This window comes from Batrachochytrium dendrobatidis (assembly GCF_000203795.2).
Source record: "Batrachochytrium dendrobatidis JAM81 unplaced genomic scaffold BATDEscaffold_1, whole genome shotgun sequence".
In the NCBI taxonomy this organism is placed as follows: domain Eukaryota; kingdom Fungi; phylum Chytridiomycota; class Chytridiomycetes; order Rhizophydiales; genus Batrachochytrium; species Batrachochytrium dendrobatidis.
In genome coordinates, this window is record NW_006281099.1 from 3,003,750 (window position 1) to 3,026,759 (window position 23,010).

At 40.7% G+C, this 23,010-nt stretch overlaps 3 protein-coding genes across 3 annotated transcripts; all 3 read left to right on the plus strand.

Annotated features, from left to right (window-relative positions):
- Positions 1-434: 434 nt before the first annotated feature.
- Positions 435-1,433, plus strand: BATDEDRAFT_85917 (uncharacterized protein; the record flags this gene model as incomplete). The annotated part of the gene is made up of 1 exon (XM_006676036.1): positions 435-1,433. The coding sequence occupies one exon, from the start codon at positions 435-437 to the stop codon at positions 1,431-1,433; it is 999 nt and encodes a 332-aa protein (XP_006676099.1).
- Positions 1,434-8,412: 6,979 nt separating this feature from the next.
- Positions 8,413-11,331, plus strand: BATDEDRAFT_22146 (uncharacterized protein; the record flags this gene model as incomplete). The annotated part of the gene is given in 8 exon segments (XM_006675417.1): positions 8,413-8,444; positions 9,012-9,090; positions 9,448-9,586; positions 9,657-9,733; positions 9,893-9,993; positions 10,059-10,193; positions 10,213-10,217; positions 10,328-11,331. 8 exon segments carry the CDS (start codon positions 8,413-8,415, stop codon positions 11,329-11,331), a joined length of 1,572 nt encoding a protein of 523 aa, XP_006675480.1.
- A 1,071-nt stretch (positions 11,332-12,402) lies between these two features.
- Positions 12,403-15,170, plus strand: BATDEDRAFT_15601 (uncharacterized protein). Its single transcript, XM_006675071.1, has 13 exons — positions 12,403-12,641; positions 12,847-12,966; positions 13,057-13,261; positions 13,364-13,437; positions 13,508-13,747; positions 13,812-13,893; positions 13,981-14,160; positions 14,236-14,432; positions 14,501-14,524; positions 14,594-14,691; positions 14,800-14,903; positions 14,985-15,030; positions 15,094-15,170. Exons 1-13 carry the CDS (start codon positions 12,420-12,422, stop codon positions 15,146-15,148), a joined length of 1,647 nt encoding a protein of 548 aa, XP_006675134.1. The 5' UTR covers positions 12,403-12,419; the 3' UTR covers positions 15,149-15,170.
- Positions 15,171-23,010: the final 7,840 nt, after the last annotated feature.

Genomic DNA, 23,010 nt, shown 5'->3' on the forward strand with positions numbered 1-23,010 from the left:
CATACACGCAACAATTCGACATTTCATCCTGCTTTCTGCGATAACGGATGGAAGCACACTCTCCAATACACTGAAGCATGGTCTCATTGTTCGTTATTTTGGCTACAATAACAACTAGATGAGGGAGATTGCGGTGGCCGCGATGGCAAATCGTGTAATTGCAGAAGCCATCCAAGCGTCGTTTCTTTGCTTGGTTCACTTGCGTCATACGGTATTCACAAATGATCTGGAAGTCTGGAAACTGTGATACAATCTCTCGCAAGTAGTATATAAAGAGCACCGGATAATACCGTTTTACTCGGATGAAAATGTCAGCTAAAATCACTTGGAAAGAAACTACGTTATGAAAATTTAGTTAAATCGAATGAATTTGTTTGATTTTTTTTAAATTTATTAGCTACATAATTAGCACTTGTTTAACATTTTTTTTTCAAATGTTTTCTCGTGCTATCATTCCTTGTCGTTTACGTTACTATTCTACACCCACAGCAGCTTTGAATCTATGGGTCAAACATAATGGAGGCCCATCGACTCAAGTCTCCACCAAAAGCTGTATCAATATCGATGACTTTGCAAAGAAAGTGAAGCAAGAGCTCAATACCTCCTCTCAAATTGCTCTATTTACTTCTCTCGACAAGGAAGCTCTTCGCCCTGGTCTTGCAGTGAAGGAACTACTCAAAACTGATGAATTCAAGAACAACACTGATGAATCACCTTTATTCGTCAAAATCATTCCTGTAACTTCAGATTCAATTGCCTCTAAAACAATTTATGTTCAAGACATCGATGAGGAATGCAAACCTGTTGACAGATTTACAGAGGTTGTAGTTGAAAATGATACTGATTTGAGACAAATTCTTGGCAGCAAAGGAGAGGCTCTTTATCAATTGTCTAATCCGAAGAAACGAATCACGAAATTGAAGCAGTTGATTGATGGTGAAAAGTACAATGTTTATTCTCGCTACGAGCAATCATTTGCTGATGAAGTTCGTTGGCAGAAAAAGGAGAATGCCGCTATGGAAGAAGAAGTCGCTCTGGCTTTGAAGAATTACTTGCATTTGCACCTTGGCTCTGCTGTTATTGACATGCCTACTGACGTGCTCGGAAGTAACGGGAACATTGTACAAGAATGGGATGCCGCTTTCAAGGTCGATGATGTTTTATATCTTTGCGAAGCCAAACATGTCATGTCTACTGACAAGTTACCAAAGATTTCTCAAAGAATCCAAACATTCAAGGAGCAATTTCAACCACATGCCCAGGAGCAGCTCTCTATTGGCATCAACAAGATTATTGGTATTGCATGCGCTACCTACTTCCCCCCTCTTGTCCGTAAAGAAGCTCACGACCTTGGTTTAATTTGTGTGTATCCTTCTGACTGGCGTTACCGTGTTGACAAGACGTTACCAATTGAGTTTAAAATCGAACGTTAATTAAATTGCATTGTTACAATCTTCTTGTGAATTTACTATTAAATATTTGTCAACTCTAGGCCCAAATGACTTGAATTATCCAACAACACTCTATCAATGCATTTGCAAGAGTTATTGTGTTGAAATAGCTGATATAACATTGATTCTCAATATATAACGAGAAAAGAATAAAAAGTTGAATAATCCAAGAGCACTTGCTAATCAAGATCAACTAATCTTGTTTTCAGTATTGAATAACTAAACTAGTAATAAGGGTAGTTGATAGAATCAGCAGGATTAGTGTATTTATACAAGATGAACAAGTACTTGATATTGATTGGTGATTGCAGTTCATCTTGGATCCCAATGGTTGTTGTGATGCAATCTAATCATAGTAATAGTTCATTGGATGATTGCATCCGGAATAGACTATATGTCATAGCAACACTTGTCGTTGCTTTCCAAAAGTCTCCACCATAACAACCTTGACAGTAGATGCATTATGAATAAAAAATTATATTTATTCCAATGAATTTAGCATATTCTCATTCAAAGAAAACGATATTATCCGATGCTCATTATATACTACTGCTGGTACAGTCAGTCCATTGACACCGTGTCTTTTAAATGAGGTAGTTTTGGATTCATTGATGATGCTGGTGGCTCACATAAAGAGTTTTCTGAGGGGTTTGATTTGGACACGTCATGCCGAGACGAGAGTGTCAATTTACGTACCAAAGATTCCGGAGACCGAGCAGCAGAGGTTTTAAAAATGTTTGGCTCGTTGATGATATCATCCAGCAATGCACCGGAGCTATGCGTGCGTTGTGGTATGGATGGAATTGATTCAGAATTTGATCCTAAAAATGATGAGGCACTAGTTAAAGGTGAAGTTGAATGAATAGTGGATGCTGCAGAAAGATTTGTCCTGCTTGGACTGTTATGCCTTGGATCAATGGTATCCATTGACCCATGACTCATATTCGAGGCGTCTTCAGGTATAGAGCCAAACATGCCACCAATATTCGTATCAAAGTTGACAGAAAAAGGAGAAAAGGTTGTCTCTGAATCGAGTCGTGGGGCTTCAGCTCGAGCACGAGGCAACTGAGGTTCAACAGAATCTAGTCGAATTGGAACACTAAAAGATGTTCCCCGCGATGAAGTGGGAGAAGCAAAAGTGCCAAGTGATGGGGGGATAGGAATGGTAGGTGTTGCTCGCAATGGACCAGGTCGTCGTACAGGAGATGCCGCGACAGGTACAGTCTCTGATATGCCTGCTGCATTTGAACGAAGCGTGTGATCAAGCGAAGATGATACCAAACTCACTGTACCCGCAGCAGCAGAAGAAATGCGCGGAGTGGAAATATGGATAGGTACATTGTTTTTATTCACTCCTGCCTGTTTGTTATCCTTGCGAATAGTCTGAGCTGAGCTGAGATCGTAACGATGAGGACTGGCCATAACCGGCGATTGTGAAAGAAGTTCATTAGGTGATGCATATGCATCACTGGCCAATTTAGTCGGAAAAAGGGTACGATCGGTTGATGCAGTAACTGGACTACTGAGTGCAGATCCTGACACACTGCCATTACCAATCACCACTCGAGTTGCCGTCATTCGTTGTTCGGAGCGAGGTGGGATAGTAGGCGCTGTTCCAAGAGTCGTTACTGAACTATTAGATAATGTGCTCTGAAGATCACCTAGCAGTGGCATATAGTTTTCTGTCTTGGATATACAAATAGGTGGAGGTATCTCGCGCGATAGGCTTTGAATATTTAAACGTCCAATTTCTGCTCTTGTGTTGCCACCTCCATATCCTCGATCCTCATCGTCATTGCGCTTGCAACTCTCTACAAACTCTGCCATCCCGTCAGAGTGACTTTCATGTGCACTCTTTATGGATTCAATGGCTGCTGCTAATACATGATATTCAGGTACCTGGCCAACAGTATAAATGTAATAAGTAGACTTGATACTGAAAATGTGTACAGGTTTAATATTGCACAAAAAAATAAATTTCAAACCTTGTTTGCTGCAGCAATAGATACATTGTAGCGCTCAAAAAATTGATACATGGATTCGCAGTAACGATCCACGTCGGTATCCGATTCTTGAATATCCAAAGGTGCATCCAAATCAATTGGTATTGTCTACAAAAACCATATAAAGTGTGTTTAATAGCTCTGTTCAAAAATACTTGTCCATTGTAGCCAGAGTATCTACAAATAAAATATTGCAACTATAGACTCACCGATACACGCTCCAATAAATCGCGCATGGCATCTTTTTGTCCACGGATAAATCCATTCACCTAGCAATGACAGTATTCAAAATTACAGTTTAGTTGGTATTGAATGCCAATTTGCTACTTTATGCTTTAAATGGATATGCTTACCTCTGTCATGTATGAATCTTTTAGCTCGGTCAAATTTGCCAAATTTTGCAAGATTTTGGCAATCATTGTCAAGGTTCGTAATACATTCCCCGTAGGAATATCGTTGGTTAGTCCAAATTGGTGCGGCTAAATTTTAAAATAAACAACGTGTAGTTGGTTCAGAACTATTTGATCCATGTTGAGTGCCCCATTCCAACTAAAATCCCATACTCACCGAAATAATAGCAGGACAAAAAAATCGAAGAAATAAAAATCCACTATAGTTGCAAATAAGCCAAATGATTAAAACTACTAAAACCCGTGTAGGTAATAAATGTGAGCATTAATGATAGGCAAATTCACCTACCTAATTGCTGGGTATTTGACTTGCTCACCACGACTTTGTTGATCGACAAACCGTTTGGATACAACTTCTTTAATATATGCAAAAATCTCGACAATTTTGGACGGGAATGCATTGGATGATTTTTGAATCGAGTCCCAGAAAAGAAAAACAAACTGTAAGAGTCGCTTGACATTTTTTTTTGCAGACTCAAAAGAATCAAGCCTAGTGGGATCTGCCTCGCAGGATTCTCCGTTCTCATATACTGCGGCAATAAGTGGTGACAGTATGCTTTGGAGGTACTCGGCACCAACAGCTTTCATATACTGGTCAACTACCTTTGTTGCCAAGGTGTTGCCACGGAAAATGATATTGGGATCTTCCGTGGATGAAATTTCATCGTGGACCAAAATGCAAATGCCTTCACGCTCTCTGTTCAGTGCTCTCATCAGATTCAAAAACTGACAAAAAGTATTGGATTCGATAATTACAGGAAATTGTGGTATAATTCAAAAAATTCAAAGTAAAAATCGCTGTAGCAGTGTTATCTCTTTCAACACGTTGATAAAGTAATCAAAATAGTGAGCAAATCGGCTTACAGATCGAGCAAACTCTTCACGTTCTTGAGTAATAATACGTCCAAGTGTTTTTACAGCTGTCAAATTCGGTTCGGTGATCAGCTCTAGAAATTGTCCATATACAGAACTTTGCAGGATTTGCTCATTCTGTACCATTTAAAAAGTGCGAGCTGAGCAAATTAACACGAGATCAAAGTTATCAAAGCATGACAGAATCAACAACTCGTACCATGAGAGTGCATGAAATGCGAAGCGATCCTATTGCTCCATCCTCGGTGATATTTTTAATTTGATGCCATTGGTCCATTTTTACTCCACTAAACAAGGATTGTAGGTTAATGGTCACATAGCCAATAGTAGTATCTTTTGAAAGTCGATTTGGATGAAGTAAAATAATCCTCAATGTTCCAAAGTGTGCAGCAATATCATGAAACATAAACGACTCTGTCCAAATTGAAGTTTCCGCAGTTTTGGCGACCGTACGGGCAAAATTCACATCATCAAGAAAAATAGCGCAGTATGGTGTTATGGTCTTCATTCCAGGGGGAGTTTTCAAGTCCTTGGCTTCAATAATACGAAGCGTTAAAGATCGCTTGTACTTGCTGCTATTTTTGTTTACAAGATTCTCGTTGCGTTTCGTGTTTACACTAAATCCATTTAAACGAGCACATTTGTTACAGCAGCGGGCATACTGTCGTAGCACCTCTGCCCAGTCATCCCGTGCAAGCTCTGATTCTGTTACACATGTGTACGAGATTGATTTGTCTCCTTCGGACTGAATAATTTGAAAACTGGGTTTACCAAATGCAGAGGAATCGATGCAGTGGATAGCACAATTTTCAATAAAAATAACCTCTTTTGGGCGAATCATCTAGTGTTGAATAAAAATGTTACCAGTCCACAAATAACTGTAAAGCACTTGAATCCAAGTCAACGGATTTCCAGCAATCAAATGGCTAAATGTCTTACATCAGACATGTCGTAGAGATTAAGCAGGTGTTGTTCTTGACGGAAAATTGCCACCCGGACTTTCCAATTTCCCAAAGTATCATCTGTTCAAAAGTAATCATCAGCCCAGCTCAATTATGATGCAAGTTTGATTGGTGCAATTCAAATAATATTACTTTTTCGAATATGCATAATTCCTCGTTTCAATTCTCCAGACAAGAGATAATGGAAGCCTTTTATCATTTCTCTATCGTCATTCCGAGTCATCTGGGAATTATATATTCAAGTTAAAGACCAAACAATAAAAACAATACCAGAGTAAAAACTTACATGGCAAGAAACAAAACTTTCAATGTCGTCTTCAACATTAATATTTGAAATTTTTTGAGCCAGATCTTTGAGAGCATTCATATGGGACTCGGCCATCTTTATCTCCAATAGGTTTGCTCGTTCTAAAACACTTTTTGAAGCATAGCAACGATCCTCTTCGTGGCGCCGTAGATTCTAAATAATCATGCCCACAATCATATTAGTATCTTTTTGGTCAATACATACAAAGATATCATTATATACCTGATACAGTTCAGGCAAAAGTCTGCCATAATAATCTTCTTCAGCAGCATTCGCAATCATTTCGCAGGCAGTAAATTTATCTTTGGCATGATCCGCCTTGTCTTGCGCTGTAGTGGCTTTGATCGCATACTAGTAACAAAAATATCAGCACAACTTGAAATAATATACAATCGAGTTTACATGAAAATGCACATTGTTGAATATTACCTTTGAGATCTCTTTTTCTTTTGTTCCAGGATTATACTGCGCACGTTGAAAATTTTGCGAAGCGTCAATAGCAGCAACTTGAAGTGAATCCATGTCTTTCTTGGACTATATTGTGCATTGAAGAATCAATCAGGATCAGATTTAATCACGATAATGCAACATCAACAACATTCGGGCCATTTGGCATCATTTCAAATATAGTGGTAACAAGCCACATTTCATAACAGATTTAAATACCTTGCGCATGGCATGAAATGCATCTCGAACATTTCTATTGTGCTCCTGTCCAGTCGCAAAATACTATACATAATTGAATGAGTTGGTTGAATATTTAAGCACAAGGAATGTCATAAATCAACAACATACAGCCTTTTTTGATGCCTCCAATTCCTTGATTTGGTTTTGAAATGGTTCAATAATTAAAAATTGTAACTTTTTTGACATATCATCCTACACCAAAAAATTAAAATAAGTTGATATTGCGTATATGTACACCTTTACAGCCATACTCATGCAAAATGTAACACTAAATAGGGATTTCAAAATACATAATAAACTGCCAGTCACATCAAATAATGGGTGCCAAATTACTGTACAACACTGTCCACTGATTCTTTTCGTGGTGATTGGTATGCAAACAGTTGCATTCCTAAACGTGCAATCTGCTCCATTGAACTAGATCGCAAACGTATCTATGGAACTTTATAATACATCACATATAAGTTGTATTGGGAATACTCGAATCCAATATCTGGATTACAATCAACACATCTGGCGATTGTACAGTGTACAACCATAGTAAATGAGGACAACCTCAGTTCAAAACTATGGTTTAATTGTGAGCATCATACGATGGATGTTGTGTCGATTGAACAAGAATTGAGTGGCAATCTCCAATAGGAAAGCGCAACAAATGCCCAATCATTGTCTATTCCAAAGTAATATGCAAGATAGTGATCCATTTTACGTGAATATGACTATAAATCAAAGGCATTTAAATGTACATGTGCTTTGGCCAATTGCGCAGTTTGATCAGCCGCTTCTACAAATGCCGCCCAAAGTGAGCTATTTCGTTTAAAATATGATTGCATATTGAATTCATAAATTAGTCGTTTAGTCAAAATATTTTGAATGGGTATTCAACAGTAACTATACAAGGTAAAGCAATAGTATGCAATATCAATACCTGTTTGTGATACTGGATTTGGTGCTAGTCATTGACATCAAATCATTTCCCGGGCTGATCAAATCTGGCATCTCCACGGAAGTAGGACTCATTATAGATTGCTTTTGCACCATTTGCGATATTTTGCCTGAGTATACGAAATATTTCAAAAATTAATATTTAGTCCAAGTAGCAAGAGTTTGAAAAGACCCGTGATTGGTATTGTAGCCAGTTGGCAATTGATTACATTCAATTTTGAGTATTGGTATGTGGAGTCATGCAAGTTGAAATGCCGCGTGTCAATATAAAGCAAAGAATAAAGCAGAGGTTTAAAAGCCACCCCGACGAGTGATGCAAAGTCATAAAGAATCATGACCAAGATACATTAATACAAGGAGAATGGTAAATGGATTGAGCATGGCATGAATACAATGCGTTTGTATAAATGTGGTTCATTCAGTTGTTGATAGTGTAGATGCATAGCCTAGTGTTGGCATCATCCGAATATGATTATTGAGTACAGCGTAGATTTTGCAAAGTAATGAATGTAATCACCCAATGTAGTGATGCATCTTGCATTCATTTGATAGTAATAGTGCTATTGAAACACTATGGCAATAAGAGGAATGCAGCCACATATGCCATGTTATCGTCCTACCTAGTGATTTTGCATATTCTATCTCGATAGTCTGCCTGCGTTTGAGAAAATTCGCAATCTCCTTGCTCAGTCGAACCGACTCGTCAAGATACTCAAATACTGTATCTACAGTCATGTAAAACTATGCGTATCCAGCAGCAGATATTAGACAGCGATGGTTTTGAGTCCTGGTCGTGTTGATTTCTGGTAAGAATGATTTATAGCTGTATTCACGTAAAATGGAACACTATTTATCCTGCAGTGGTTGCTTTGGGAATAAATAGTGATTAAACATCCGCTACTTTTCTATTAGAGATTGGCTTTTTCAGCAGCATTCTCAATTCTTTACAAACACAACATCCATCATATAATGCGCACACTGTAGTTTTGAATTGAGATTGTCCTCTTTTGGCAGTCACACACTGTACGATCACCAAATTGATTGATTACAATCCAGATACTAGGTTGGACTGCTTTCGAGTTTGTGCAGCCTGCACTATGTTGTAACCTAATCTCAGATACGTTCGCGATCTGGTTCAAGAGAATATCTCGGAAATACAACTATACATACCAGTCAACTAAAGAGTTTAGGACACTATTGCCCAGTAAATGTAATGAACATCATTTCATGAGACTGGCAATTTGGTTTGGGTCGAATCTCGACAAGTGTTTGGATCCAGTTGGAACATCACATTGGTTCTGTTGTGTTGCTGCAGTGGGAAATAGCTGTTGTTTGGTTTCACTCATTTGTTGATTAAATATCTTGTGTAATAGGCTTACTATATTCACTGAGTTGGAAATGCGGTCCAATCCAATGGCTGGATGTCAGCATGTGCGACTTTGCAAGCTCCAAGTGGCCTTGAAATAAAGCTCAATGTCTTGCTTATATCAAACATCTTCACAATAGTCAACTATTCCCATCTACATCGAATCAGCTTATTCGCAAACCACCCACTACAAGATATATCAGGCTCTTCCAACAGCATACAAACTCATTGGCCAATCCATTGCGGCTGACGAGATACTGAGTTTGTTTTTTAATAGTCTGCCGGAATTTTCTTATTTCCACATCACTTTTATTCATTTGAAGGTTGCATCTTCAAGAGCCTTATTGGTGCCTGTCATCACTTTTCTAGGCCTTCATACATTGTCATTCACTCTCTTGTTGGCTTCATCATTCTCGCTGCCTTGATTTGATATTTCTATCAAGAAACGAAAAGTGGCATCGATAAAGCGTACTGTGATGATTGATAAAGTGGGCAGTAGTGTTACCAATTCACAAATGCACGTCGGATATATTGTTGCTGAGCGACTCAGAGCACCAAAGAATCCTGTTATTTTATGCCATGGTAACTTGTCTTTTATTACAGCCATATTCACGTAAAATGGATCACTATCTTGCATATTACTTTGGAATAGACAATGATTGGGCATTTGTTGCGCTTTCCTATTGGAGATTGCCACTCAATTCTTGTTCAATCGACACAACATCCATCGTATGATGCTCACAATTAAACCATAGTTTTGAACTGAGGTTGTCCTCATTTACTATGGTTGTACACTGTACAATCGCCAGATGTGTTGATTGTAATCCAGATATTGGATTCGAGTATTCCCAATACAACTTATATGTGATGTATTATAAAGTTCCATAGATACGTTTGCGATCTAGTTCAATGGAGCAGATTGCACGTTTAGGAATGCAACTGTTTGCATACCAATCACCACGAAAGGAATCAGTGGACAGTGTTGTACAGTAATTTGGCACCCATTATTTGGTGGGATTGGCAGTTTATTATGTATTTTGAAATCCCTATTTAGTGTTACATTTTGCATGAATATGGCTGCAAATTATGAATCCAGTTGCTACTCCCTCGAATATCGAATTTTCCATTATATTAATTTACCAACTGTCGATTTGAAATTAAATGATATTATTGGATATGTCAAACTCAGGTTTATTTGGCTATGATAGAATAGGTAAGTTGATTAAATTACATGCATTTGATGGGGTTTGAATAAACAAAGCTAATTTTGGTTTGAATTCAAACACTCATCTTGACTCTTGTTGACTATATCCCACATAACAGGGCCACAGTCAGTACCATTTCTACAGCTAAAATACTGGAGAGGAATCTATGATGCTTTACAAGATCTAGGATGCGATGTGCATATTGCCCGTGTTGGTTCAGTTTCACCCATTAAAACTAGAGCTCACCAACTTACCTCCTATATTGATCGTACCACCCCCGGAAAATCCGTTAATCTTATTGCTCATTCTATGGGTGGTTTAGATTGTCGCTACATGGTTACTCACATATCACCCAAATCGTTCCGTATTGGATCCATCACAACTGTTGCAACGCCTCATTGCGGCTCCTCTTTTATGGACTGGTGTCGCGATGCACTTGGTCTTGGAAAGCTTCAACGCTATGTTCAACATTATGCCGATGATAGTATTGCTACCTCTATTTTAAACACTACAAGTTCAACCTTGTGTGATATTGACAATGACAGATCTTGGTCACCTACACAATCCTTATCATCACAAGTGTCGGCCAAAAAGTCGTCATCACAGCTGTCCAAGCCACGTTCTTTTAAATCTAAACAACAGTCTGATTCTGTGTCAAAAACAATACACTTTTTGGAGAGTCGGGATATTTCATCTGATTTTCCGTCCTGCTCATACAAACCAGTGGCCAAGTCTCATCCTATTATTCGTGCAATATTCTCACCTATGGATGCTCCTGCATTTACAAACCTCACACGGGCTTACTGTGCAGCATTCAATCAAGCAACACCAGATGATCCTAATATATATTACGCCTCCTATGCCGCTGTTGCGGATGTTAGTAAACTGGCTCCGCTTCACTTTTCCCATCAAATCATTAATCGATTAGAAGGAGCTAATGATGGTTTGGTATCTTTAAAATCTGCACAATGGGGTGAGTTTATGGGTGCAGTAGACTGCGATCATTGGGATTTGGTACCTCCCAAAGTGCGTGGATTGACTAGCGCGATTACTGGTAAACGATTTGATGCCATTGGGCTATACCTTCGAATGGCCACCGAATTGGCTGATCGTGGGCTATAAGTTTGAATTGACATACTGTTGCTTTCAAAATACATTTTTTTATTTCAAAACAATGTGTGGTATTTTGTTTTCTAGATACTTGGTCGGTATATCTAAACATTTGCAATGATTGCTGAAAGGCTGTTAATGATGTGGAACTTGATTCGTCTTGAATGCCCATTCTGCTACTCTTTAGTTGGAATATGATCTGTTTCCTTTCAAAACTGTAGTTTTAACTTTCAATGGACCAGCAGCTCCAAAAACTCGAATTATGACAAAGTATTTTAACCATTCGACAATTTCAAAAAGGATTCGCGTAATAAACGCTTGCATTATCTTGCAGTTGAATCTCTTGTTTTGGAATGGGAAATGGTTGACTATTGATTGCTGTTGGATATTGACTACGTTGATGAATATTTTCAGTTGTCTATCAACACAATGGTCATTATATAATACAGTTACACCACGGATTTAAACCGAGATGGTTTTTGGTAGTCATACATTGTGCCATCACCAGATTCATCCATTGCAATCCAAATATTAGATTCGACTATTTCCAATACAACTCATGTCTGTTGTAACTTGAAATCAAACATGGTTGTTTTAGTTCAAGAAACCAATGATTGCAGTCTAGGAAATTCAACATGTTCCATGTCAATCATCAGGAGAAAGTCTAGTCAACTAAAGAGTTTAAGAGTACAATGTTGTCCAGTAGATTGACACTCATCATATCATGAGACTGACTTTACTTTGACATCCTTATTTAAATGGTTCATTTTACATGAATGCTGTTGTAGATACAACTCCAGTCATCGTAGTCGTTTGAAAAAGATAGACTTTATTGATTGATAATGAATCTTGCAACAATGACCCATATTGAAAACAAAGTATATCGCTACAGGATCTAGAAACTCGCCCATAGTGTACTAAATCAAATGATAAAATGATCACAGCACACGATATGTGGGACTACCAGGTAAATGCTCAGTCAGTGTTTCAATAAATACTCTGCAAAGTGAATGCAATTACAAGTGTTTAAGCAATCAAAATAAATGTATTTTTTTGGATAATTTCCTTCACTTACAAGTAATTCAACCTACACATTCATCATGCTCGCTGCTATGAGATTTGGTCGTTCCATGTCTATTGCCCGCACTGCTAGAAGCTCTGCATTCGGGTCATCAGTAGCTGCTCGCGCTGCTTTTAGGTCATTGGCTTCTACTGCCACTTCTGGTGATGAGCATATTAAACATGCCGATCTTTTGAAGCGACTTGAGCTTGAGGCTGTCAACAAAGGTGTTTATAATGGCACATGGGGTGGTAATGGCGAGGTAATATGACCAAAGATTTTTCAGTCTATGTAGTTTGGTCATGGCTATAAAATAGTATTGATTTCTATAGAGTATCGAGCCAGTATTGACCCAAGTGTTGCCATGACTGATTGATCACTCAATGACCTTGTTAAATGCATTAAACAATCGAGGGTCCTGATCAATTTCTTACTTTTTCAACTGTAATGAAACTACTTATGGTTAGGTTGTCCATTCTATCAACCCTGCTACTGGCAAGATCATTGCTAGCACCAAGGTTGGAACTCCTGCTGAGTTGCAAAAGACTCTTGATATGATGGACAAGATTCAGCCCATGTGGAGAGATGTATGTATTTAATTTTTAAACAGAGTAGATTTACGTATACAAGGGCTTTTACATGGCTGTTGTATGTTGATACTTGCTTTATGCATTTAGACTCCGGCTCCACGCAGAGGTGAGATTGTTCGTCAGATGCGTGTTGCTCTCAACGATCGCATTCACGATCTCGGCAAGCTGGTTGCACTCGAGATGGGCAAGATTCTCCCCGAAGGTGTTGGTGAGGTTCAAGAGTATGTGGATGTTTGCGACTATGCTCTTGGTTTGAGTCGTATGATTGGCGGAGGTGTATTTCCTTCTGAGCGTAAGTTTGAATTTTCACCCATTAGATCTGCACATGCATTAATGTATGATTTTTAAGCATTCCCAACACTAATACACTTGAATTTGGGGTTGACTATGCTAGGTCCTGGTCACTTTATGATGGAACAATGGAATCCTATTGGCAATGTTGGAGTGATTTCTGCATTCAACTTTCCTGTAAGATGATTTGCATTCCAAGCTATCAAGTTGATTCGGAGTTATAGGTTTAAAGTAAATTTTTATATAGGTTGCTGTTTACGGATGGAACAGTGCTCTTAGTTTAGTCTGCGGTAACCCTGTAGTCTGGAAGAGTGCTCCCACCACTAATCTATCTGCTGTTGCGGTGACCAAGATTCTTGGACGTGTTTTGGAGGAGAATAATCTTCCTGGTGCTCTTTGCTCACTCGTCACTGGTGGTGTTGATGTTGGTGAAGCCATGTCAAAATCCTCTCAAGTAAACCTTCTTTCCTTTACTGGAAGTACCGAGGTATGGTATTTTGATTGCTGATTGACTTTTATAGGGTTTGTAGCTTACAGTTTTTGCAATATAGGTTGGCCGCCGCGTTGGTGAAACTGTGCAGGGGCGTTTTGGTCGTTCTCTTCTTGAGCTTGGTGGTAACAATGCGATTGTTGGTGAGTATTGCAGCTACAGTTTAATTTGAGTAGGTGAGCAAGAATAGCGATTGCAATATTTACTATTTTTATGCTTGACCATTGTAGTTATGGAGGATGCCGATCTTGATTTGGCCATTCGTGCCGTTCTTTTTGCTGCTGTTGGTACTGCTGGTCAACGCTGTACCACTACCCGTCGTCTGATTCTCCAAGAATCTATTCACGACGAATTCATTGCCAAGCTTACCAAGGCCTATGAGCAGATTCGCATTGGCGATCCACTTGTTGGTTAGTTGTGTGCTTTGCTGAGATGGGCGGTGGGCTTTAGTATGCTAAACTTTTGTACATCATTGTGTTGTTCAGAGGGTACTCTCTGTGGTCCACTTCACACTGCCAATGCTGTTGAGCAGTACAAAAAGGGACTTGAAAGTGTTATTCAGCAGGGCGGCAAGATTCTTTATGGTGGCAAGGTCCTTGACCGCCCAGGAAACTTTGTGATGCCCACCATCACCTCTATTGATGCGTCTGCTCCAGTGGTCCAGAATGAGATCTTTGTGCCTGTATGTTATGGCTGTGATTTGTCAATCTAGATCGAGACTGCTAATCTTTTAGTTCTGTTTATTGATAGATTCTCCACACTTTTAAATTCAAGGTAATGCTGTAGATTTCAATGGCACATGTCTTTTAAATCATGTTTCTAACTTTTAGTTTGATTTGAAAGACTCTTGACGAGGCTATCAAGATTAACAACTCGGTGAAGCAAGGTCTTTCCAGCTCCATCTTTACAAGTGATGTTTCCAAGCTGTTCAAGTGGACTGGGTATAGTTTAATAGTGTGCCGCTTGTATATTTTTCCACATTGCTATCGAAAAATGAGACTCATGCCTTTTTTTTTATTTCATGGGATAAATATGTTTTGAATACTCAGACCAAACGGATCTGACTGTGGCATTGTCAACTGCAATATTCCAACCAACGGAGCCGAGATTGGTGGTGCCTTTGGTGGTGAAAAGGAGACTGGTGGTGGCCGTGGTAAGCTTATTATTTTTGTTTATGGATGATGCCTGGAGATCAATACTGACGGCTATTTAACTGTCGAATATGATGAAATAGAATCGGGCAGTGATTCGTGGAAGCAATATATGCGTCGCCAGACTTGGTAAGTGATTGCATCGAAGCTTTAAAAAAATTAACCGTTGAATTAATGATGTTTTCTATGCAGTACGGTCAATTACAGCGGGGCTATGCCGCTTGCTCAGGGCATCAAATTTGAATAAACTACCAGCAAGCATTTGAATGAATCAATTGTTTATTTGACGGTCAATAATGAGACTAGGACATTATAGAGATTGATTGGTTGGTGTTTTGGGATCGGGCAAATTCAGACGGATCAGTTCAAAATGGTTGATTTACCGCTGCATTCACGTAAATGAAATATTTGATCTGGCAGTCACCGCCTTTTTGGAATAAATAATGATTGAATCATTGTCGTGCTTATTAGAAACTAGTTGCTTTTTCAGGACGTTTTCAATTCATTCTCAGTGTTTGGATCGCACGCCATACAAAGCCACTTTGTTGGTGATTTTAGCAGTCCAGAAATGAAAAAGTATGAAGCTTTTAGGCTCTGCGATATTGCTGTTTATTGGACAATTGGCAGATTATGTTTAATCAGTGAGTGCGTAGCTTTATGGAATGATGTGTTGCCTAGAATCGAACAAGCATTAGGAAATGTCCTTCCGATGTCGCTGCTCAGAAAATCCTAAAATATCAAAGCATTTACAGCTCACTTGATCAATCTCCAGATACAACACCCGTTATGATCCACAAACTCCTTTGTATTCTAAAATCTCATACACTCGCGCTCTAGTTCAAGAGAATAGTGACCACATGCCTCGAGAATTCAGCTATTTTTATTCCAATCACCAGAAAAAAGATCAGTCAGTTTTAAAAAGCTCAAAAAGCACAATGCTGTCCAGTACATTGGCGTCCATCATGTCATGAGACTGATTGTACTATACACTTTGGCACACTTGGTGCTATATTTTACATGAATACAGCTGTAAAAACGTGTTTCCGTATCCACACAAGAGTAGAGACTGCTTGAGCTGTAGCCAAAGTTGAAGCTTTCATGTTCATTTGAAAAATCAAATCCGAAAGAAACGCCGCATATTTACAGCCGTATTCACCTAAAATGGAACCTTGTATTATCTTGCAATCGCTATTTTATTCTTGAATGATAGTGGCTAGATATTCGTTGTACTTTTCTATTGGATCATCTTTATAGATACAGCGTCCACCATGTAATACAATTCGAGTATTGGTTTGAACTGGGATTGTCCTTATTAGTAGTTGCACATTGTACGATCGACAAGTTTGAAACTTGATTCATTCATTGCAGTTCATATATTGGATCCAATTGTTGCCAATACAACCGTCAAGCGGCTTAAAAACAATATTTGGTATATTTGATGGACTGGCGGTTTATGTACTCTGATACCTCGAGTGCTTCATTTTACGTGAATACGGCTGTAAATATGGATAGATTGAATGCTGTAGAGCATGAGCTTCAAGACAGTTTGGGGATATTTGATATATTGGCGTTATTCTTGGAATGGGGGCTTTAGTTACTAGCAACTTGGACAGGTCCAAAGCCATCCCTTAGCCCTCATTTGTCAAGAGTGCAAGTCACACGGTCACCGCCCTTTAGCAATGGCTCTTCATACCATGAGTTTTGCTCATCGGAGTAAATGCGCGGATTGAGGCGGGATATCATGCAATTCGGTCACAAGTAATACACTGCAGTCTGATATGTGAAGGGTTTAAAATGCAAAATCGATTTTACTTTGCGGCCTCGACCAACCATCTTCAACCCACGTATAAAGCCGTGTGTTTCCCCACCAATTTAACAGCTTACTTTTTAGTGTTGGTGTAGCTTTTTGTCTGCATTTTCCTACTGGACTCAAGTTTCCTGTTCTACAAACATATCGACTCTTCATTTTAGCCCTTCATATTCCAATCAACTGCTAGCTTGTACCTCAAGCCTTTTTTTTCGAGTCATACATTCACATACGCTGTAAGATTAATTTGCTCTCCAAACGATTGATCACGCTGTCCTCGAGTATTATCAGTTTGGCTGCACTTGATTGCAACCAGTTATTTGTGCCTATGTGACCATAGACAAGTAACTGGTTGCCTTTGGCGGATTGAGCCAACTATTACCCTAAAAGTCAGACAAAACACTTTCCGATTGTGCGGATCGTCATCTTCCTATTCGGGCATGGCATTTGATATAAATCATTGCTGCCTGTCATTCACTTGCTTGCATATCACCATGAATGCACTGTTCAAGTTTGACTTTATCAATCCATCGACTGTTTCCATTATTGCATTTCGTGTGTGGACATTGTCCCTTCAATCATAGCCACCAAACGACCCTCAAGTGTTCATGATGGTTAGGGTCGCACACACGTGATGTATTAGGTGCAACTGTTGATGAAGCAAGTGTTTATAGGATTGATCGTATTATTGGCCCATCTGCAGATTGCTTTTATTGTTGCTACATGATCTGTGATTTAAATCCAAACCCACTTTACCTTGAATCTTGAACCATTAGTTTGCCAGCATCGCTTATTTGTATGTATTGAACTTGACTAACCTTTTGCTTTCATGTATTTTACTATTGCGTCTGATGTTGACTGATATACTTGCTGATCTGCATCCAATCTTTTTCCGATCTGGTCATTCCTTAAAATATCCATTATTGAAATTTTTAGTAATAATGGCAATGCTAGCCAACACTAATCGTAGCCATTCAATTTCGAGCCAAGCCTCTCCCATGCTTGTTCAACAGCATCATCGCCAGTTGCTGATCAAGCAAAACGGTGTCGAGCTTGCCATTCTTGTGCCTGCTGGCTTATGGCCTGTTGCCGAATACGTCAAGGAACTATTTCCAGGCAGTACTGCTGCCGCACCCGAAACTACAGATGCGGCAGTTGCTGCTACGTTGGCCAAATCTATGCCTTTGCCAACCACCCCAATCGAGCTACTCGCCAGCTTGATTGATTTTGTGCATTCGCTTCTTGTTCATGCACCTCACACTGCAGCCCCCAATGCTGACACGCTCGTCCTATTGGTAGATACTCTGCCCTTTCTCTCCGTGTTGTTCCTGCACTTTCATGAACGATTCCTGCGCGACAACAATGTCCACGTTGTCGTACGGACTCTTGTTACTGCAGAGGCTCGTCTTCCTGTGATCCGCATCTACTATGCAGCTTTGGCTTTGCTGTCCAAAAACGGCCTTGTGTCCAAGGAGCAATTCCTACCCAAACCTCCTGCTCTCTTGTCTGCAGTGGAATGGGGATCTGTTGTTCTCTTTCCTATATTTGGTGGTCAAGGCAATGCCGAGGATTACTTTGAGGAGCTGGTTACCCTTCATGCTACCTACGATACATTCACACGCCCATTCATCTCCAGAGCTGCAGTCACTCTTGCAAAGCACTCTGGATCTGTCGAGGCTCAGAGTCATCATGCTACTCTGATTAATGTTCTTTCATGGCTTGAACAGCCAGACACTCGTCCTTTGACCGAGGACCTTCTTGCTACTCATTTGAGTCTTCCCTTGATTGGTCTGACTCAGTTGGTCGCATACTATGTGCTGCTCAAAACCCTCGATCTGACTCCTGGTCAGCTTCGACAGCATTTTATTGGCTCTACTGGCCACAGTCAAGGCATTGTGTCCTCGGTTGCAATTGCTGCGTCAAACACTGAACAAGAGTTTTTTGATAACTGCCAAAAAGCTCTTGCACTTCTTTTCTGGATTGGTCTGCGCTCCCAAAACGCATCACCCTCTACCACCATTAATCCTAGCATTCTTGAGGATTCTATTACCAATAACGAGGGTGTTCCCACTCCTATGCTGGCTGTAACTGGTCTGCAGTTGTGCGAGATTAAAAAGCATGTTGATGCTACAAATTCTTTTTTGCCTGCTGATCGTCACATCAGTCTTGCACTCATCAATGGTCCCCGCACCGTTATCTGCACTGGATTGCCGCAGTCTCTCTATGGTTTAAATGTGGCTCTTCGTAAGCTCAAGGTTCAGCCAGGTGTAGATCAGTCGCGCATTCCTTATTCTGAGCGTAAGATTCGATTCTCCTCGCGCTTCCTTCCTGTGATGGTGCCTTTCCACTCGAACTATCTTGAGAGTGTTCCTGCTATTTTAAAACAAGATATTGAAACGCATAGTCTCGAATTTAACAGTGCCGAGCTTACCATTCCCGTTTTCAATACACATACTGGCGAGGATGTGCGCAAAGCAGAAAGCATTGCCATGTCGCTTGTCAAACAGATTTGTGTGCAATCTGTCGAGTGGGAAAAGGCAACCAATCAAGCCAACATTACTCATGTGATCGACTTTGGTCCAGGTGGTATATCGGGTGTCGGTGGTCTTACTTATCGCAACAAGGAGGGAACTGGCGTTCATGTTATTTTGGCCAACAATTTAGATGTTTCTGGATCCGAGTTACTTGATAAGTCAAGTCTCTACAACTACGATTCAAAGTCAGTCAAGTACGCAACTAACTGGGGCGAAAAATACCGTCCTCGTCTTGTCAAGATTGCAAGCACCAACGAAATTCACATTGATACTCCCTTTAGCCGTCTTACGGCTAAACCTCCCGTTATGGTTGCTGCCATGACGCCTACTACTGCAAACGAACAGTTTGTTGCTGCTGTTATTAATGCTGGCTATCACGTTGAGCTGGCTGGCGGTGGTCAGCACACCGAAGCATATTTGCGCAATCGTATCCAGAAAATTATGGATCTTGTTCCTGCAGGTGAAGGAATCAACTTGAATATTCTGTTTCTCAATCCCCGTCTTTGGGGATTCCAATATCCCGCTTCGCAGGCCATGCGTCGCGAGGGTATCCCCATTGAAGGTATCTGCGTTGCCGCAGGTGTTCCATCGCTAGACGTTGCTGATGAGATTTGCACTAATCTTGAGGCTGCTGGCCATCGTTATGTTGCCTTTAAACCTGGCTCAATCGAAACCATTCGCCGTGTTGTGTCGATTGCCAAAAACCATCCCAACCTGTCAATTGTTCTCCAGTGGACAGGCGGTCGTGGTGGTGGTCACCACTCTTTTGAAGATTTCCATCAACCCATGTTTGAGACCTATGCTGCTATTCGTCGTCTTGATAACATTATTCTGGTTGTTGGATCTGGATTTGGAGACCACACTGAAACGCTTCCTTACCTTACTGGTGAATGGAGCATCAAGTTTGACTATGCTCCTATGCCCTTTGATGGTATTTTGCTTGGAACTCGTGTCATGGTTGCTCAAGAAAGTTTGGCATCACGCGGAGTAAAGGAGCTAATGGTTAATGCCAAAGGTATCACAGATGAATCTCATTGGGAAAAAACCTACAAGGGCGAGACTGGTGGTATCATCACTGTCAAGTCTGAGCTTGGCGAACCTATCCACAAAGTTGCCAATCGCGGTGTGTTATTCTGGAAGGAAATGGACGACATTATCTTTAGTCTCCCTCCAAAGAAGCGTCTTCCGGTTTTGCTCGAGAAAAGAGATTATATTATCAAGAAGCTGAATGAGGATTTTCAAAAGCAGTGGTTTGGTCGCAAGGCTGATGGAAGCACTTGCGATCTTCACGAAATGACATATGCCGAGGTAGTGAACCGATTGGTATCGTGTTTGTATTTTGCGGATAGTGCTCGCTGGGTCGATGTCACTCTACGTGATGTTACTGGCGACTTTCTTCGCCGTGTTGAAGAGCGGTTTTCAAAAACTTCGGCTGCCTCTCTTCTTCAATCATACACTACTTTGGATCACGATCCATTGTCGTTTGTTGCTGGGTTCCTTGAGGCATTCCCCGAGGCTTCTTCACAGATTCTGACTCAAGAGGATGTATTCTACTTTCTTGCAGTGTGTAGCAATCCTGTTCGTAAACCCGTCAACTTTATTCCCGTCTTTGACGACAAATTTGAATTTTGGTTCAAGAAAGACTCTTTGTGGCAATCTGAAGATCTGGATGCTATTGTTGAGCAAGATGCCCAGCGTGTTGCTATTCTTCAGGGACCTGTTGCTGTGCGCCATTCAGCTGTTGTCGACGAGCCTGTTAAGCATATTCTTGACGGTATCTATCATGGTCAGATTTCAGCCATCAAGGCCAAATACTACAACAATGACGAGTCTACTATCCCTGTTATTGAGTATATTGCACCTATTACCAATAGCCAGGTTAAACTTGCACATGTCCAAGTCTCCGAGTCAAACGAAGGATCAGAGCTTTCTACTATGCTTGAGCTTTCTACAAATGCTTCTGAACTTCCTTCAGTCAATGACTACTTTGAGTATCTTGCAGGACCTGAAACCAGTTGGATGCGTGCTTTGCTAGCCTCTGATTCCATTGTTCAGGATAAACTGCTTGTGAGCAATCCTATCCGCCGTATCCTCCGTCCTCGTCCCGGACAGACCGTTTTCTTGCGACACGATAGCAAGCACAAGCCCATAATTTTGTCTGTCTATGATCGTCGCAAGGTGTTGAGTCAAATTCCTCAACGTCACCCGTCTGTCATTATCCGTCGCCAGGATTGTGGTCTTATCTCAGTTACGCTTTTCGAGCAACGCCACGATAAGCAAATTCCTCTCGAGTTTAAATTTGTTTATATTCCCACTCAGGGTCGTAATCCTATCCACGAGGTCATGGAAGGACGTAGCGATCGTGTCAAGAAGTTTTACGCTTTATTGTGGAATATTTCTAGTGCCGAGTGTTCACTTTCTCCTCACGACATTTTCAAGAGCAGCTTCACTGTAGATTTGCAGCGCGTATCCGACTTTGTCCACTTTATTGGAAACGAGGCTGAGCTTTATGCCAAGCCCAGCAAAGAAGGAAAAACTGTTGCTCCAATGGACTTTGCAATTGTTGCTGGATGGCGCTCACTTGTGACTGCTCTGCAGCCCAAGGAGATTGACGGTGATTTGCTGCGTCTCGTTCATCTCTCCAACGAGTTCCGTATGCTTGATTCGCGCGAAATGATCGAGTCTGGTGACGTTATTGACACGGAAGCCAGCATTCAATCAGTTCTTATCAGCGACTCTGGAAAGACTGTCGAGGTCAAGGGCATTCTTTCCAAAACTGTCAATGGTGTCAGCAAACCCATTGTTGAAATCACTTCTCGCTTCCTTTATCGTGGAAAGTTTACCGATTTCCACAACTCGTTTGCCAAAACGATTGAAAAGACTGTTCGTCTGGAGCTGGCTTCAAACAAAGACATTGCAGTTCTCAAGTCTAAGCCATGGGCCAAATGGAACAAATCCTCTGTTTCTGAACAGTATCTCCAGCCCGGTGTCACTCTTTTGTTCCGCCTTGAAACCGTTGCCAAATACAGTAGCGCCAATTTGTTTTCCAGCGTTCAGTGTAATGGCTCCATTTTACTCAAGACCACTCGAGAGACGATTGAGATTGGACGTGTTGAATGTGAATCCACAAACTGTCACGGAAATGTTGTGATGGAGTATCTTAATCGCAATGGTTCTCCAATAGAAAAGGAGGTTTATTTCCCATCAGGAGGCTACTCGCTTCTTCCTGATTCCAAGTTGTTTTCGGCTGTTGCTCGTGTTCCTGCCAACAACGTTGGATATGCAGAAAGCTCTGGTGACTTGAACCCCATTCACGTCAATCCTTACTTTGCTGATCTTGCTTCCCTTCCCGGAACCATTACCCACGGCATGTGGACCAGTGCTTCTACTCGTAAATTTGTCGAGGTATATGCTGCCAATAATCAGCCTGAGCGTGTTCGCGAATACCAAGTCACTTTTATGGACATGGTTCTTCCCGGCGAGCTTCTTGAGACCAAGCTGTCTCATGTTGGCATGAGTAATGGAAAGCTTTTGGTCAAAATCGAGACTTTCAACACACGAGGCGCCATCGTTTTAACTGGATCTGCTCTAGTTGAACAATCTACAAGTGCATATGTTTTCACTGGTCAAGGCTCTCAGGAGGTTGGCATGGGCATGGATTTGTACAAATCATCCGTGCTTGCGCGTGAAGTATGGGATCGTGCTGATCTGTATATTTTGGACACTTATGGTCTCTCGATTCTTGAGATTGTGCGTGACAACCCCAAA

Coding starts and splice junctions, on each gene's coding strand:
- BATDEDRAFT_15601 (XM_006675071.1), top strand. CDS start 12,420: ATGCTCGCTGCTATGAGATTTGGTCGTTCCATGTCTATTGCCCGCACT. Junction 13,438..13,507: donor TTTCTGCATTCAACTTTCCT/GTAAGATGATTT, acceptor ATTTTTATATAG/GTTGCTGTTTACGGATGGAA. Junction 13,894..13,980: donor TGGTAACAATGCGATTGTTG/GTGAGTATTGCA, acceptor TGACCATTGTAG/TTATGGAGGATGCCGATCTT.